The 14,448-nt window shown below is 46.3% G+C and overlaps 1 protein-coding gene across 11 annotated transcripts in view; it reads left to right on the top strand.

Moving 5' to 3' along the window:
• The window catches only part of PLA2G6 (phospholipase A2 group VI), a 46,396-nt gene that overhangs the window by 12,994 nt on the left and 18,954 nt on the right, over positions 1–14,448 (top strand). For all 11 annotated transcript variants that reach the window (XM_081130999.1, XM_081130997.1, XM_081130996.1 and 8 more), the window contains 4 exons: positions 8,121–8,336; positions 9,741–9,924; positions 11,445–11,632; positions 13,865–13,961. In XM_081130999.1, the coding sequence (XP_080987125.1) occupies positions 8,121–8,336; positions 9,741–9,924; positions 11,445–11,632; positions 13,865–13,961 (685 nt within the window). The remainder of the gene's footprint in view (positions 1–8,120; positions 8,337–9,740; positions 9,925–11,444; positions 11,633–13,864; positions 13,962–14,448) is intronic.

Below are 14,448 nucleotides of genomic sequence, written 5' to 3'. Positions count from 1 at the left end.
GAGGCCCTCTGCACTTCTGTGCCCGGGCCTTGCTGTGAAGCTGCTCGTTAGGAAGCCTCGTCCCAGCCTTTTCGTGGACTTGACTTCTTCCCACTTCAGTGCCGTGGCCATCCTTACATCCTTTCCTGTTGCTCTCTCTCCATCATGTTTGCTGGGCAGAACCCCAACAGGAGTTGAAACCACTGTGGCTGAAAGGACACCCCTGCGCGCCCACTGGTCTCACCTCGATCATGATGTCAGCTTCAAGTGGCCTGTCATCCTTTTGGCAGCCCTGCATTTCCCTGGGTCATCCGTGTCAGGCTCTCCTGGCACGCATGCCTGTCCTGTCTCCTCCACCTCCGGCTCCTCCTCCTCACGCAGTTCCTTCTCTCTCCTGCATAATTCCCCCTCTTTACTGGATATTTCCCATCGCTATATTAATGTTTTTAAAAAAAATATCCTTCTCGACTCTACTTTTCCCTCAGGTGCTGCCTGTACATATTTATGAGACATATTGTCCTATAATTTTCTTTTTAAGAAATATTCCAATCAGTTTATTAATGTTGTAGTAGTTATCATATAGATTGCAATATGACTTATTACAACCTACCTTAAATTGGTACTTTGATGCTTACCTTGCAATGCAGAAACCTTCAAACACGTCAGTTCCATTTATCTATCTCATCAGCCTTTTGTGATATTATTGTGACGTATTTTACTTAAACGTATATGTAAATATTTATATCTGTGTCTCTCTACCCCCCAAACATTACTGTTGTTGTTATAAACAGCTAATTTAGATTTGCCCACATATTTACCCTTTCCATTGTTCTTTATTTCTTCCTGCTTTATCTTGCTTCTGTCTTGGATAGTTTTCTTTCTGCCTAAAGAACTCCCTTTAGTAATTCTCTTAGTAGAAGCCTGCAGATAATGAATCCTTTCAGTTTTTGTTTGAAAAATGACTGTGTTTCACCTTTATTTTTGAAATATAACTTTATTAAATAGAATTTTAGGCTGACAGTTATTTTCTTTTATCTTTATAAAGATGGTGTTTAATTGTCTTCTCACTTCCATTGCTTCTGTCAGCAGTCAATTGTCAGTCTTATTATAATATATATATATTGGCTGCTTTTAACATGTTCTCTTTGTCTTTTTTTATTTTTTTAGTTTTTAGTTTTACTATTATATGCCCAGGTGGTTGTTGTCTTTGTATTTGTCCTCCTTGAGGTTTGTGGAACTTCATTAATCTGTATCTTGAATCTTTCATCAGTTTTGGAATATTATTCATCAATATTTTTATTGTTTCTATTCTGTTCTATCTCTTCCCTCTTTCAAAGATACCTATGTAAACTTTTATACCATTTCCTCTATGTCTCTTAATCTTTTAAAATGTATTATCCATCTTTTTTCTCTTTTTCCTTCAGTTGGGATATATTTTGCCAATTATTTTACTAATATTTTCTGCTCTGTCTAGTCTGCTATTAGACCAATCTGTTGAATTCTTAATTTTAGTTATTGTATTTTCCAGTTATAAAAATGTCAAATTGATTTTTTAATATATATTTTATCTTTTATTTTCTTGTATACACCAATCAAATTTTTTTAAAGTTCCTGTTTGATAACTAGTATCTGGGTCATCTGTGGTTTCTGTTTCTATTGTTGATTTTCCCTCTTGAACCTCTTTGGTCATTTGGTCCTGGTTTTGTCTTGCCGGTAATTTTTGTGTGCATGCTGGATATTGTATATAAAAATTATAGAGATTATGGCTGGGCATTATCCTCCTTCAAAAGATTTAGTTAAAACTGCATTCAGGCTCTGTTAACCTTGGTCTGCTTTTAACATGTTCTCTTTTACTTTTTTTTTTTTTTTTTAGTTTTACTGTATTCTCCCTGCTGATGTTTTCTATTTGGTTTCTTGACATCTGGTTCTGCATAGCTTATGGGAGAAAATTGCATGCAAAATTTTGGGCTCACTTCTTTGTGACTCTTTCAAGTTCTGGGCATCTTGGAAACTGAATGTTGGCCTGTCTCTGCCCAGCCTCGTAAGAGTGCCAGCGGCACTAGGCTGCAGTTTTATTCTTGGCTTTTATATGCTGCACCCCAGACTCCAAAGTGCCCTGAGTAAAAATGTGGGGCTACCTCAGTGTGCTTTCCTTTTCTTTACAATCTTGGCCCAGTATGCCTGCCCACCTTGGGTTTTCTCCAGTGCCTTCAAATTGTTGTTTGAATTTAATCCTGCCTTTATATTTGTTCTCAGCCAGGAGGCTAGTCTGGTACGAGTTCCTCTGTCATAGCCAGGGTGGCAGTCCATCACACAAGTTTGATATGTTATATTTACATTATCTTTGAGTCAAGATCTTTTCTAAATTTCACTATGATTTCTTATTTGAACCATAGATAGTTTATATGTATGTTGCTTAATTTTCAAACATATAGGACATTTTTAGTTATCTTTTTGTTACTGATTTCTCACTTAATTGCTTGTGGTTGGAAAACATAGTTTAAATATTTTCAGGTCTTGGAAATTTGTTCAGATTTGCTTTATGGCCCAGTGTAGGTCCAATATTTGTAATTTTTGTATGAGTGTGCTTGCAAAGAATGTGTTTTCTGTACTTGGTGGGAATAGTGTTTTTTATGTATCTGTAGGTCAAGTTTACTAATTGTTCTACATCCAGTAGGGTTATTTTTGTCTGCTGTTTAAATAAGTAGTAAAAGATACTAAACTATCTCAGTGTGATTGTGGATTTATCTAGTTCTCTTAATTCTGTCAAGTTGAACTTTATTTTGGAGTTTTATTATTAGGTACATATTAATTTATAATTGTCATATTTTCCTAGTGAATTTAAACAGTTGTCATTATGAACTGTCTCTCTTTGTTTCCAGTAATGCTTTTTACCTTGAACTCTACTTTGTCTAATGTAGTTTTACCAGCCTCCTTCTGGTTAGTATTTATATAATATATTTCCTTTTGTTTTTAATCTTGTAAAGAATATTTAGTTGTCTTTTTTATTACCCTGTCTGTTATTCCTTATACTTATTTGGGACATTTGGTCTATTTATACTTAGTGTAAGTATGATGTATTTGGGTTTAAATCTATCTTACTGTTTGCTTTCTTTTTTGAGTTCCACCTATTTTTTAAAATTTTCTTTATTCCTCTCTTTTTAGTATTTTCATTTATTTTTTTGTTTGTTTTAGTTGACTTTATTAAGATGCAATTTACCAAAAAAACCTGATGGATTTTAAGTGTACCATTCAATGAATTTTGATAAAGGTGCACACTCATGTAACCATCACCACAATCAAGATACAGAACATTTCTGTTACCCCCAAATTTCTTTTATGCTCCTTTACAGTAAGTCCTCTGCACTTCCCATCACCACAGTCCCTGACAAACATTCATCTTCTTTATGTCACTGTAGTTTTACCTGTGATTATGCAGCATGAAGTCGTAGGAGTCTGACTTTTTTTTCCACTTACCATAATGCTTTTGCGAATCATGATTGTTTTCTAATCATTCCATTTTCCCTCTCTATTAGCTTGGGAGTTATATACTCTATTATTATCTTTTAGTGGTAACAGTTGGGAGACAGTTCTCTGTGGGCCCCTTGTGTTTCTGTATATTTTGTGAGCAGAGACGTGACCTTTGCTCCCAGCTCTCTGTACAAGAATGTTTGTATAGTGACCAGCCTTGGAAGACAGAGATAGGGTCTCTCTCTAGAGCAGAGGGGAGGTTTGCTTACTCTTCTATATAATAAAGCCAGTATCTTCCTCCAGACAAAGCTTAAACAGATTTGCTTATTGACAATTACAAAAGATTCAAGTTCCCTGCACTCAGGGTTTCTCTCCTCTGATGCAACACGAGCAGGTATCACCTGACCCTCTTCATGTCACCCTGTGGGAACTGGATCCCAGGGAATTGGCACAAATGCTGATACTCTGGCGACTACTATTGCTGTGAGTAATAAATTGCCCTTTGTCTTTGATCCAGGAATCTTGTGTCTCCTGCCAGCATCCATGAAACTGTGTCAGACTAACTTGTTAGTTTGCAACTAGGGCAAAATCTGAAACCCCTCACAGTTCTTGATAGAACCCTAGAGATTGTAACACACATCCTTGGCCTTCCTGAAGTATAATTGGTACTCTAGAATCTTCCAGAACAATTAACGGGCCTTAGAGCTCTTTCACTGCATTTATTCCCTTCCAGGTTTCTATGGCATGTACTATTTTTTTAAGTTAATACTTTTATTTTAAACACAATGAAACATTATGCTGTCAGTATCCACTTAGATTTGCCCACATATCTACCATTTTCATGGTGCTTCATTTTTTCCCTGCATCTTTATCTTTGATCATCTGTCTGGGATTAGGTTTCTTCTACTTGATGAAAATACTTTTGTATTTCCTTTTGTTTAGGTCTGCTAATGACAGGCGGGCTCTCCCTTTTTTTTTAATTCTCACCCGAGGGTATTTTTTCCATTGCTTTTTAGAGAGAGTGGAATGGAAGGAGGGAGAGAGAGAAAGAAAGAGAGAAACATCTTTGTAAGAAAGACACACCAATTGGTTGCCTCCTGTGCACGCACCAACAGGGGCCATGCCTGCAACTGAGGTACGTGTCCTTGGCCGGAATCGAACCCAGGACCCTTCAGTCCTTGGGCCAATGCTCTAACCATTGAGCGAACCGGCTAGGTCCTTTTCTTTGACTAGTGAAATGTTTTAATTTCAGCTTCATACTTGCAGGGTTTTTTTGTTTTGTTTTTGCTGGTTATAGAATTCTCTTTGGTATTTATTTTGTTTTAGCTCTTTAAGGATGTCGTTTCATTATCTCTGGCTTCCACTGTTAGGAAGCCAGCTATCGGTGTAATCGTTGTCCTTTGAAGGTAACCTTTTTCCTCTGCTATTTTAAATTTCTCCTCTTTGCGTTTTGTTTTCAGCAGTTGTAATAGGGCACATGTGTGAGTTACCTCTATGTTATAGTGTGTGCTCACCAATTTGTGGCATTCTCTGGTATTGCTGTGTAACAAACTACCCCAAAACTTAGTGGTTGAAAATGGTATCAGTTATTTAGCTCACAAATCTGTAATTTGAGTGGAACTCAGTGAGAAAGGCTTAATTCTGTTCTACACGGCATCAGCTGGGGTGGCTTGAGTGCAAGGTCCACTCAAAATGCCTCACTCACAGCTGGCAAGCTGGTACGGGCTGTTGGCTGGGAGTTCATCGGAGGCCGAGGGTCCAGGACCGATTGTCATCTCCATGGTGCTTCAGCTTCCCCGGGGCATGATGGCTGGACCCAAGAGAAAAGAGGTAGAAGCTTCCACCAGTCCCTTAAGGCCATGGTCCAGGAACTTCTGGCGCATTCTATTGGTAAAGCAGTTGCAGAGCCAGATTAAAGAGCAAAGGGACAGAAATTCCCTCCCGGTGGGAGGGGTGTCAAATAATTTGGAGCCATGTTCTAACCCCTACGAGGCCCCTAAGTGTGGATTTCTTCCCTCCTGCCCTTCCCCCCCTCCTCCTTTTTGGTCGACATGGGCTCAGAGGTTTTTTAAATCCATGTTTTTCATCAGTGTTGGAAAGTTCACAGTTATTAACTCTTCACATATGGCTTCTGCTCAATTCTTTTTTTATTCTGTTTTGGTGGCTCTACTTATATGTATGTTAGATCTTTCACTATATATTCTATGTCTTTTATCTTCCTGTATTTTCCCATTTTTTGTCTCTTCGTGCTTTATTCTGTTCGCTCTTTTCTGACCTATTTCCTATTCACTAGTTTTATCTTCAACATTGTTTAATTTGCTACTTTACCTAGCCATTTTCTTCATTTGACAATTGTATTTTTAAATTCTGCACTTTCCACTTGTTGTTTTTTTTATGGTTTAAAGTTCTTTCCCAGAATTGCAAATCTTCTATTTTATCCTCTTGAATATTGTCACAGTTATTTTAAAGTCTGTGTCAGATAACTTTAATATTTGCAGCCCGTCCCTTATAGATCCGTTTCTGTTGGTTTTCTTTTTTATTGTCTATCTCCTCATGTGCCTGGTGAGTTTTGACTGTGCTGGACTTCGGATTTGCAACAATGCTTGTAGAAATCATTTGAAGCCTAGTTCGATGTTTCCTTTATGTTTGCTTCTCCCAGATACCTGGGAGCACGCTCACTTAGGACAACCTGAGTCCAGTTTCTGGAACTGAAGTTATTTGAGACTGAGCTACAGTCCTTGTGGGGTGTGTTTCCTCGTGGCCCACCCTAGGGTGAAGACTTTCAGGACCTCAACCCACAATAAGAGGTGGTCACCAGGGCTCTCTCCTTGTAGACCCTGGCCTCCAGTCCCTGCCCCTGGAGCCTGTGAGGTTGTTGGTGTTCCTGCGTGCCCCTCCAGCCTCCGAGTAACAGCAGCCTAAACACCAGGCTCACTCCCTGGGTTTCCATCGTCCCTTCTAGCCCAGCAGTTCTTCACTGTCTGTCTAGGTATCCAGCGCTGCGCGCAGATATGTTTTCTAATTTGTCCAGTATTTCTAGTTGTCCCAGCCTGTGTTCTGGTTCACGTTACCTGGTCTGTCATGAATGGAAGCGGAAGACCTCAGAGAGACCCATGTTCTTTTGGGTCATTCCCATCAGCATCAAAAGCTGGGTTACACTTTCCCCATTAGAGGCCTTTATTTGCCCCTTTGCAGAAAACTCCGCATTGTCTATATTTGCTGTCTCCAGTTTCTCATATCCCGCTTTTTGTTAAACCCACGCTAATCAGGCTTTGGTTCCCACATTCTACCAAAAGTACCCCTGTCAAGGTCACTCATGCCTCAGTGATGCCAAATCCAGTGACCAATTCCAGCTGTCATATCTGACACCAGTGGAGCACTCCAGCGTTGAGAGGTTGTTGAGATGAAACAAAAGCCAGCCATGGAGCCTGAGGAACGGCCCTTCCATATCCTATTTTGTTTTTTCTACAGCACTTTTTACCGGATAGTCTGTTTCACATGCTTCCTTATTTTGATTTCTACCTTACTCATTTTGTTGCTCTCCCCCATGAGAACAGGGGCTCCAGGAGGGCAGGGCACATTGTTGGATTTGTTCATTCATTTACCCTCCACTTAGAACAGTGTCAGGTGCAGGTCAGGCTGTCAGCAGATGTTTGTTAAGTATTTGCTCTCCCTGGGAAAGAAAAGGCTGGTGCTGTCCAGCCACACTCTGGGCACCACCTCCACTGGGCCCTGGCTGGCTGCGGAGCTTGTACAGGCGTGTTGTGTGGGAAAACACCTGGCGTGCTGAGCCCTGGCCAGAACTTCAAGTGACCATCACCGACGAGTAATTATTTCAGTCTCTAAAGGGCTTTTGCGTTGCTATCTAGTCAGCCCTCACAGCACCTCTGTGGGGTGGATGGGACTGCTGCAGTAGCCTCTTGTTTCAGAGCCGCCTCCGAGAGGACGGGACCTGTTCCGGGACCACACTGCAGCTGTAACAGCAGACCTCGGACTCAAACACTGCTCTTATAATAAACAAGAACTTTTCTTCTGATTATAAAAATAATATGAACTCGTAGAAAATTTAGAAACTACAGAAATGGATAAAGAACATTTAAGTTATTACGCTGCCATACACATTTTGACGTGTTTCCTTTCAGTCTCTTAAATACAGTTTAGATCATGTATCATACAAAATTTGTATCCTGCTTGTAAATGTAACATGATAAAATGACTTTTCCCTGTTCTTTAAATATCTCATTTTTATGGCTGCATAATGCTTCACCACATAAATGTACCACAATTTATTTACTATTCTATCACTGGACATTTAGGTTAAACAACACATTTACTTCCCACTATGTGCGAGGGGCTGGGGACTTGAGGCTGGGGCTTTCAGACATGACAGTCAAATTAGAAAGTGGATATGACAGGGTTTGGGTAAAATAAGGTCTAACGCACCACATGGTGATATTTTTAAAAAAGAGAGAGAGGAAAATCTTTTCAAATAAAAAGAAAGTCCCAACTCCATTTAGGGGTGTGTGGTGCGGGAGGGGAGCCCGGCTGCAGTGGGTCAGTGCACAGCTGAAGGCAGGCGGTGTCCTGTTTGTGGGGACCCAAGGCTCCTGATTCCAGCAGGGGTGTGGGTCGAGGGTCCTCCTGGCTCATTTCTGTGTCTCCCTCCTCAGGCTCTTCCAGCTGGAGACGGAGGGGGAAGCCCTAGCCACCTTCCAGCAGTATTCCTCCCTGCTGCCGCCCTTCTACGAGAGCTCCGCCCGCATCCTGCAGGTCGAGGTCCTGCAGCAGCTCACCGACCTCATCCGCAGCCACCCCAGCTGGTCGGTGGCCCACCTGGCGGTGGAGCTGGGCATCCGGGAGTGCTTCCATCACAGCCGCATCATCAGGTGGGCATGGCTTGCGGGTGGGGCTGGAGGACTGGACCTTTGGGACAGTGTGTGTGGCAGGGTGGGGCCTTAGGGAATTTCTCCATCCTGCCTCAGTTCCCTTCTGTAAACTCAAAAGTTGCCCAGGTGATGCCTCTGGATTAGAGCACAGGAATGTTGGCTACAGTCAGAAGGAAAAACAACATTTCTGGAGTACCTTCCAGGAGCCAGGACCATGGTAGCTGTTTTATACCCATATCATGAACTTGAATTTTCCCAGCACCCCCATGAAGTGTCACCCCCATGAGAGGTTATGTGACCTGTGCAAGGTCATCCCACTGGAGGGGACGGAGGAGGCTTCAGATCCCCGGTGTCTCCTTCCAAAGGCCTGGCTGCCTCCCCTCCAGGACTGGAACACGTCCTCAGACATCCACGGGCAGCATGTGTGTCCGTGGGTGCCCTGGTGAAGGGACCGTGCTGGTCACAGCCCTGTCTTGACGTGGCCGCACCTCCTTTGGTCCTCCCAGACCCAAAGCTAAAAACTCCTGGCTGCCCTTTCCAGTTGACATGCCTGTTCTTGAGCATCGTGGTGTTTAACCTCACAGCAGGCTGTCCATTTCCTAGGGCAGGAATGGCAGGGTGGTTTCTATTTTTTTGTAAATAGAGATATTGAAGCCCAGAAAGGTTAAGTGAATTGCCCAATGTTAGTGAGATTTCTGCCTTTGTAAAAAAATCTTCACCTGAGGATATGTTTATTGATTTTAGAGAGAGGGGAAGAGAGAGAGAGAAAGAGAAACATCGATCAGTTATCTCCCGTACACACCCTGACCAGGGATCAAACCCAAAACCTTTTGTGTTCCTTTGTTTTTTCAATCCTCACCCGAGGATACGTTTTCCACTGCTTTTCAGAGAGAGTGGAAGGGGGAGAGAGAGAAACATTGATGTAAGAGAGACACGTCAACTGGTTGCCTCCTGCACCAGGGCCGGGGATCAAGCCTGCAACCGAGGCACATACCCTTGGCCGGAATCGAACCTGGGACCCTTCAGTCCAAGGGCTGATGCTCTAACCACTGAGCCAGACTGGCCAGGGCAAACCGGCAACCTTTTGGTGTATGAGACAATGCTCCAGCCAACTGAGCCACCCAGCCAGGGCATGAAACCCTTTCTATGCCACCCCACTGCCCACTGCAGGCTAGTGTTGCCCTGGGGCACATCTCCCATACAGGTTTACAATTGGAACTAAAAACAGATACAAATCCCATGAGAAACAAATAAATCGTGACTCAGCCTAAGTTTGAACCAGCCCGCTGGAGCCTGGCATGTGTGTTCTTAAGCTCCTAGCCCACTTCCCTCTTCTGCACTTGGGTTTCTCAGTGCCCTGCCCACCTGTGCCATGTCCACTCACCTCTGTGCCCAACCCCACAGCTGTGCCAACAGCACAGAGAGTAAGGAGGGCTGCACACCCCTGCACCTGGCCTGCCGCAAGGGTGATGTGGAGATCCTGCTGGAGCTGGTGCAGTACTGCCAGGCCCAGGTGGACGTCACCGACAACAATGGAGAGACTGCCTTCCATTACGCTGTCCAGGGTGACAATTCCCAGGTGCTGCAGGTGAGCAGGGGTGGGGGCAGGGCAGCCAGGACCAGAGACATCTCCCTGTGTCCACAGCTGTCTGGGTCCTTGTGCCTTGGACTCAGATGTAACTCTGGACCTCTCACTGTCCTCCTTGGTCCATAAAGCCCAAGCTCCTTTGTGGAGAGTTCACCCCCCCTCTCCTCCCTCCCTCACTTGCCAAGGATACACAGTCTTCTCCACTTTGTTCTGACAACCCTGGGAAAGTCCTCCAACCCAGCAGACAACCAGGCTCAGTCCAGCCAGTGGGTTTAGTTCAGCATTTCCCGAGCACCTCCTGAGAGTCAGACCCCTGAGCGGAGGCACTCGTGGTCCTGTGGGACCCAAGCTTAACTTTTTACAGGAACTCAAACAACAAAATTCTGTCTGACTCCTTTAGGCATCTGCACCAGAGGCATTCCTGTTAAATTTTCAATGAGCTGGGCAGAAAAATAAAAATAAAAACTCTGAGTGAGTAGATCCAGAGATGTTATTGAAAGGCTACTTTAAATATTAGATAGAAAAGACTACTGGACAATATTTTATTGCCTAGAATTACAAGATTCCTGTAAAGGTTATATCCTGTTTCTGCCTTGGCATTGGGATGGATCAACATTACTCCAAAATGTATGGATTCATGCCTAATGATTAGTGGTCTTAGGGAAGGGAATTCACACCACTGCTGACCTCCACCCTCGCTGGGAACCAGGAGAACCCAGCACAGGGCCACACACATCCTGCCTCGAGGAGAGGGCGTGCACGCTCTTATCAACGATCGGGGACAGCTGTGCCTGTCCTTTAGAGCGTGTTTGTCTCTTGCCTGGCCCTGTACTGTTATGTGTGTTCTAGTTAATTCTCAGAATACCTTCTGTGGGTGGGGGTCATCCTCCTCTCCTTGCTAAAGAAACAGGTCCAATGACGTTAAGAAGTTTGCCCAGGGAGGGCCACAGGGCTGGGAGTGGTGGGACTGGCCCTTGAGTTGGGCCACCCTGTTGCGTCCCCAGGCTGCTGACATGCCCAGCTGGTCATGCGGGTACCCAGGGATCGTAATTAACCTCCGGGAGACAGCACAAGTGAGGAAATAAAAGTCTCCCAGCTTGCTTTTTAATACTGGCATTTTTTAAATTGAAAAGATAAGATCTGCATATAGCAAAAATAAAATAAAAATTCGAGCAGAACAGAAGGATATACAGTGAAAAGTAGGAAACACTGCCCCTCCCTCCCAGACCCCCAGTGCCCATCCCGAGATACAACCACATTTTCAGTTTGTTTATTTAGAAATTGCCACACGTGCCAGTCACTCCCGGCCCACACCGCAGCCAGCACTGGCTCAGTCAGCCCCCGTCCTCCCTCCAAGGCCCCCCTCCTCTGTGGCTTCTCTAAGTTCTTAGGCGTGTTCTGGTGAAGTCCGGCTTCCCGCCCCTCTGTCCCCAGGGAGACCTGCCAGGGCGGGTGCCGGGGAGGGGCGTGCGGGGGCTCCCCGCGCTGGGCTGCAGCCCACGCTGCTGTTGTGCCGGCAGCTCCTAGGGAAGAACTCGTCGGCCGGCCTGAACCAGGTGAACAACCAGGGGCTGACCCCGCTGCACCTGGCCTGCCAGATGGGGAAGCAGGAGATGGTCCACGTGCTGCTGCTGTGCAGTGCCCGCTGCAACGTGATGGGGCCCCGCGGATACCCCATCCACACGGCCATGAAGTTCTCCCAGAAGGGGTAAGCCCTCGCTTCCCGCCCCGCCCTGCAGGTGCCACGTCTCAGCTCTCACGCCTGTCCTGAGCAGTGACCACCACAGGCTCGTTGAATGCGCGTCAGATTCTGGCTCCAAGGGCCGGCCTGCACGAATAAATGTGTAGGGTGTGACTCTCAGCCCACAAACTCCGCTGTGTAAAGAATAAAACATAAAATTGCCCACAATGCACCTTCATTTCTGATCATGAACCTACCTCTATCAAACTGGAGAGATAATCTTAATCTTCCCTGGGGTCCCCCCTCTCCAGCTTTTCCAGGTGGTAGTCCAATGCTAGGATCTCATGCAGCCCCGAGGCGCGGAGGGTCCCACTGACCTGGGGCCTCTTCCTCCCAAACCCACCAGCCTGATCTGCACCCTGTCACGCTGCGGTCTAAGCGAAGCTCAGGAATGGTTGTTAGGGTGGTCCAGGGCCCCACCTGCCTAGATGCATTGGTCTTTCCTGGTTGGTGACACTGTGGGGACACAGGTCCCAGGCGCATGTCTTAGGGAGCTCTGTAACACTTTCTCATTTCCTCCCTTCTCCCAGACCCTGGAAACCCTGGTCTAAATTCTTCATGTGTGTGTGTGGCGAGTGTGGGGGGAGTGGATAAAAGAGATGACTATCCCAAAATGTTGCCTAGCGGGTGCAATATCTAGAATGAATGAGTGGACGAGTGAATAAGTGAGTCAGCCCCTCAGTCCCAGGCACTGTGCTAGGCACTGTGCTAAGCCCTACAGAGATGGATAAGAGAACAGCTCTAGGACAGGAGACAGAAGTCACCTAAGATCTTCCAGTGCTGAGTGCCGGACAGGCAGCAGGAAAAGGGCACAGGAGGGGCCACCCTCCTCAGGTGGGGGAGCAGGCACTCTCACCCTCCGTCAGATTTTTCCTTCCGCCGGGGCCCTGGCTGGTCCCTGGAGCATTGCTATCCCCTTGAATGTCTGGACCAAGCTTGGACAAACCATCCTTTCCTTTATCTTTTCAGCACAGACAAGATGAGCTAGAAATTTAAGAAGGACTTGACCAGGTGGTTAGAGACAGAACCACTGCTCTCACCCCCAGGAATCAGGTTCCCTAGTTGCAGGATGCGACCCGAATGGACACAGCAATGGTCATGCTCTCTTATACCTGAAGGCTGGCACAGTGGCCCTGCTCCTGCTTGGCTTCCGCCACCCTACAGGTTCCAGTCACCTGCTCTGTCCATGTTACGTCCAGAACCCTGGTGGTGTCCAGGTTGCTGCCTCCTTAGATACCCTCGGCCACATCCCCTCCCTGCCCCACCCAGGCTCCCTGCAGGGCCTGCTCAGATCAAAGAGGATCATTGCCTGCATGATGACGCAGGTCATCTCCTGCCTTGGGTGTGCCCTGTCACTGCACACAGCCCTGTTCCTCAGGGCCCCAGTGGGGGCATCCCTCTGCCACAGCACAGTAGCCAACAGAGCTGTGCTCAAAGAATCGCAGGCGTTAGTGTTGCTGAGAGAGGTTCTGTCCCAGCTCCAATCCAGGAACCCCTCTGCTGTTTGTTCACCTTCCAGGGACTCTAGTTTCACTTACTGCGATGTCTTCAAGGTTCTGTAGTGTTGTAGCATGAATCAGAATTTCCTTCCATTTCAAGGCAGAATAGTACTCCCTTGGATGTGCCACAGTTTGCTTTTCCGTTCATCTGTCGGTGGACACTTGGGTTGGTACTACATTTTGGCTGTTGTGAATAGTGCTGCAGTAAACATAGTGCTTGTGCCCCTTCTTTCAGTTCCTTTGGTTTTATGCCTGGGGTGGAGAGCAGCTGTACTCTTAACCACCCCTCCTACTTCTTCCTGCAGGATGCAGTCACTGCATGGAACCAAGATGGGGGGTGAGGGGATGGAGGACTGTTAGGACTGTCTCCATGTTGCAGGTAGACTAAGTGACTTTCCAGAGGTCACCAGTGAGGAAGCTGGGGCTTGACCTCAAACCTGTCTGACTCTAAAGCCAGCACCAGTGAGAGTGATCATTGCTGACTGGAGTTATTAGGGAAGGCTTCCTGGAGGAAGGGGCTTGAGATTTGCCTTGAGGGGCTCATGATACCATAGATATACCATGGTATTCACGCCGGTTGCTTTTGTTGCAACTTTATTTGCAGAAACTCTTCCTAACCAGTAGATGAAGCCCCCAAGACCTCTTCCAGCACCAGGCTCCTCCAGGCCTTCCTCACTATCCCCGGCTCCTCTCTTCCCAGGTGTGCCGAAATGATTGTTGGCATGGACAGCAGCCAGGTCCACAGCAAAGACCCACGCTATGGAGCCAGCCCCCTCCACTGGGCCAAGAACGCAGAGGTAGGTGGAGTCCGGGGGAATGGTGGGCAGGGGCAGGCCCCTGAGCCCTTTGGTCCTCAGTTTCCTGAGGAAGGAGGTTCCTGAGGGGACTCTAGAATGGCACTTGGGCAGTTGATGTCACAGTGGACCCCCAGGCAGAGAAGGCCAAGGAGAGGTGACATCGTGGCATTGCTCTAGTGCTCACTGGCAAGGTGGCAGTGACCCTTCTGTTTTCTCCTGTATGTATTGGGGGTCAGATGTCCTTCCTCTGGGAGTGTGAGGTCAGTAAGGTAGTGCGGGAGAAAATGCTTTATAACTTGTCAAGTCCCTCATAAACAGAAGGTGGTGGTTGATGGAGGTGCTGCTGCTGGCTCTAGCAGTGTCCCCTCTGAGGCCTCTCCCTATACCACGCTCCATTCCCCTGGGAGTATGGGGGCCTCTGGTCTCTCATCTCCAGGAAGCACAGTTCAGCAGTGCACTGGAGGTCCCCAAAGATCACGGCCTGCTC

The sequence above is a fragment of the Miniopterus schreibersii genome (assembly GCF_964146895.1).
Source record: "Miniopterus schreibersii genome assembly, chromosome: 2".
Lineage (NCBI taxonomy): Eukaryota > Metazoa > Chordata > Mammalia > Chiroptera > Miniopteridae > Miniopterus > Miniopterus schreibersii.
Note: the sequence above shows the minus strand (reverse complement) of the source record. Positions and strands in the feature narration are given on the sequence as shown.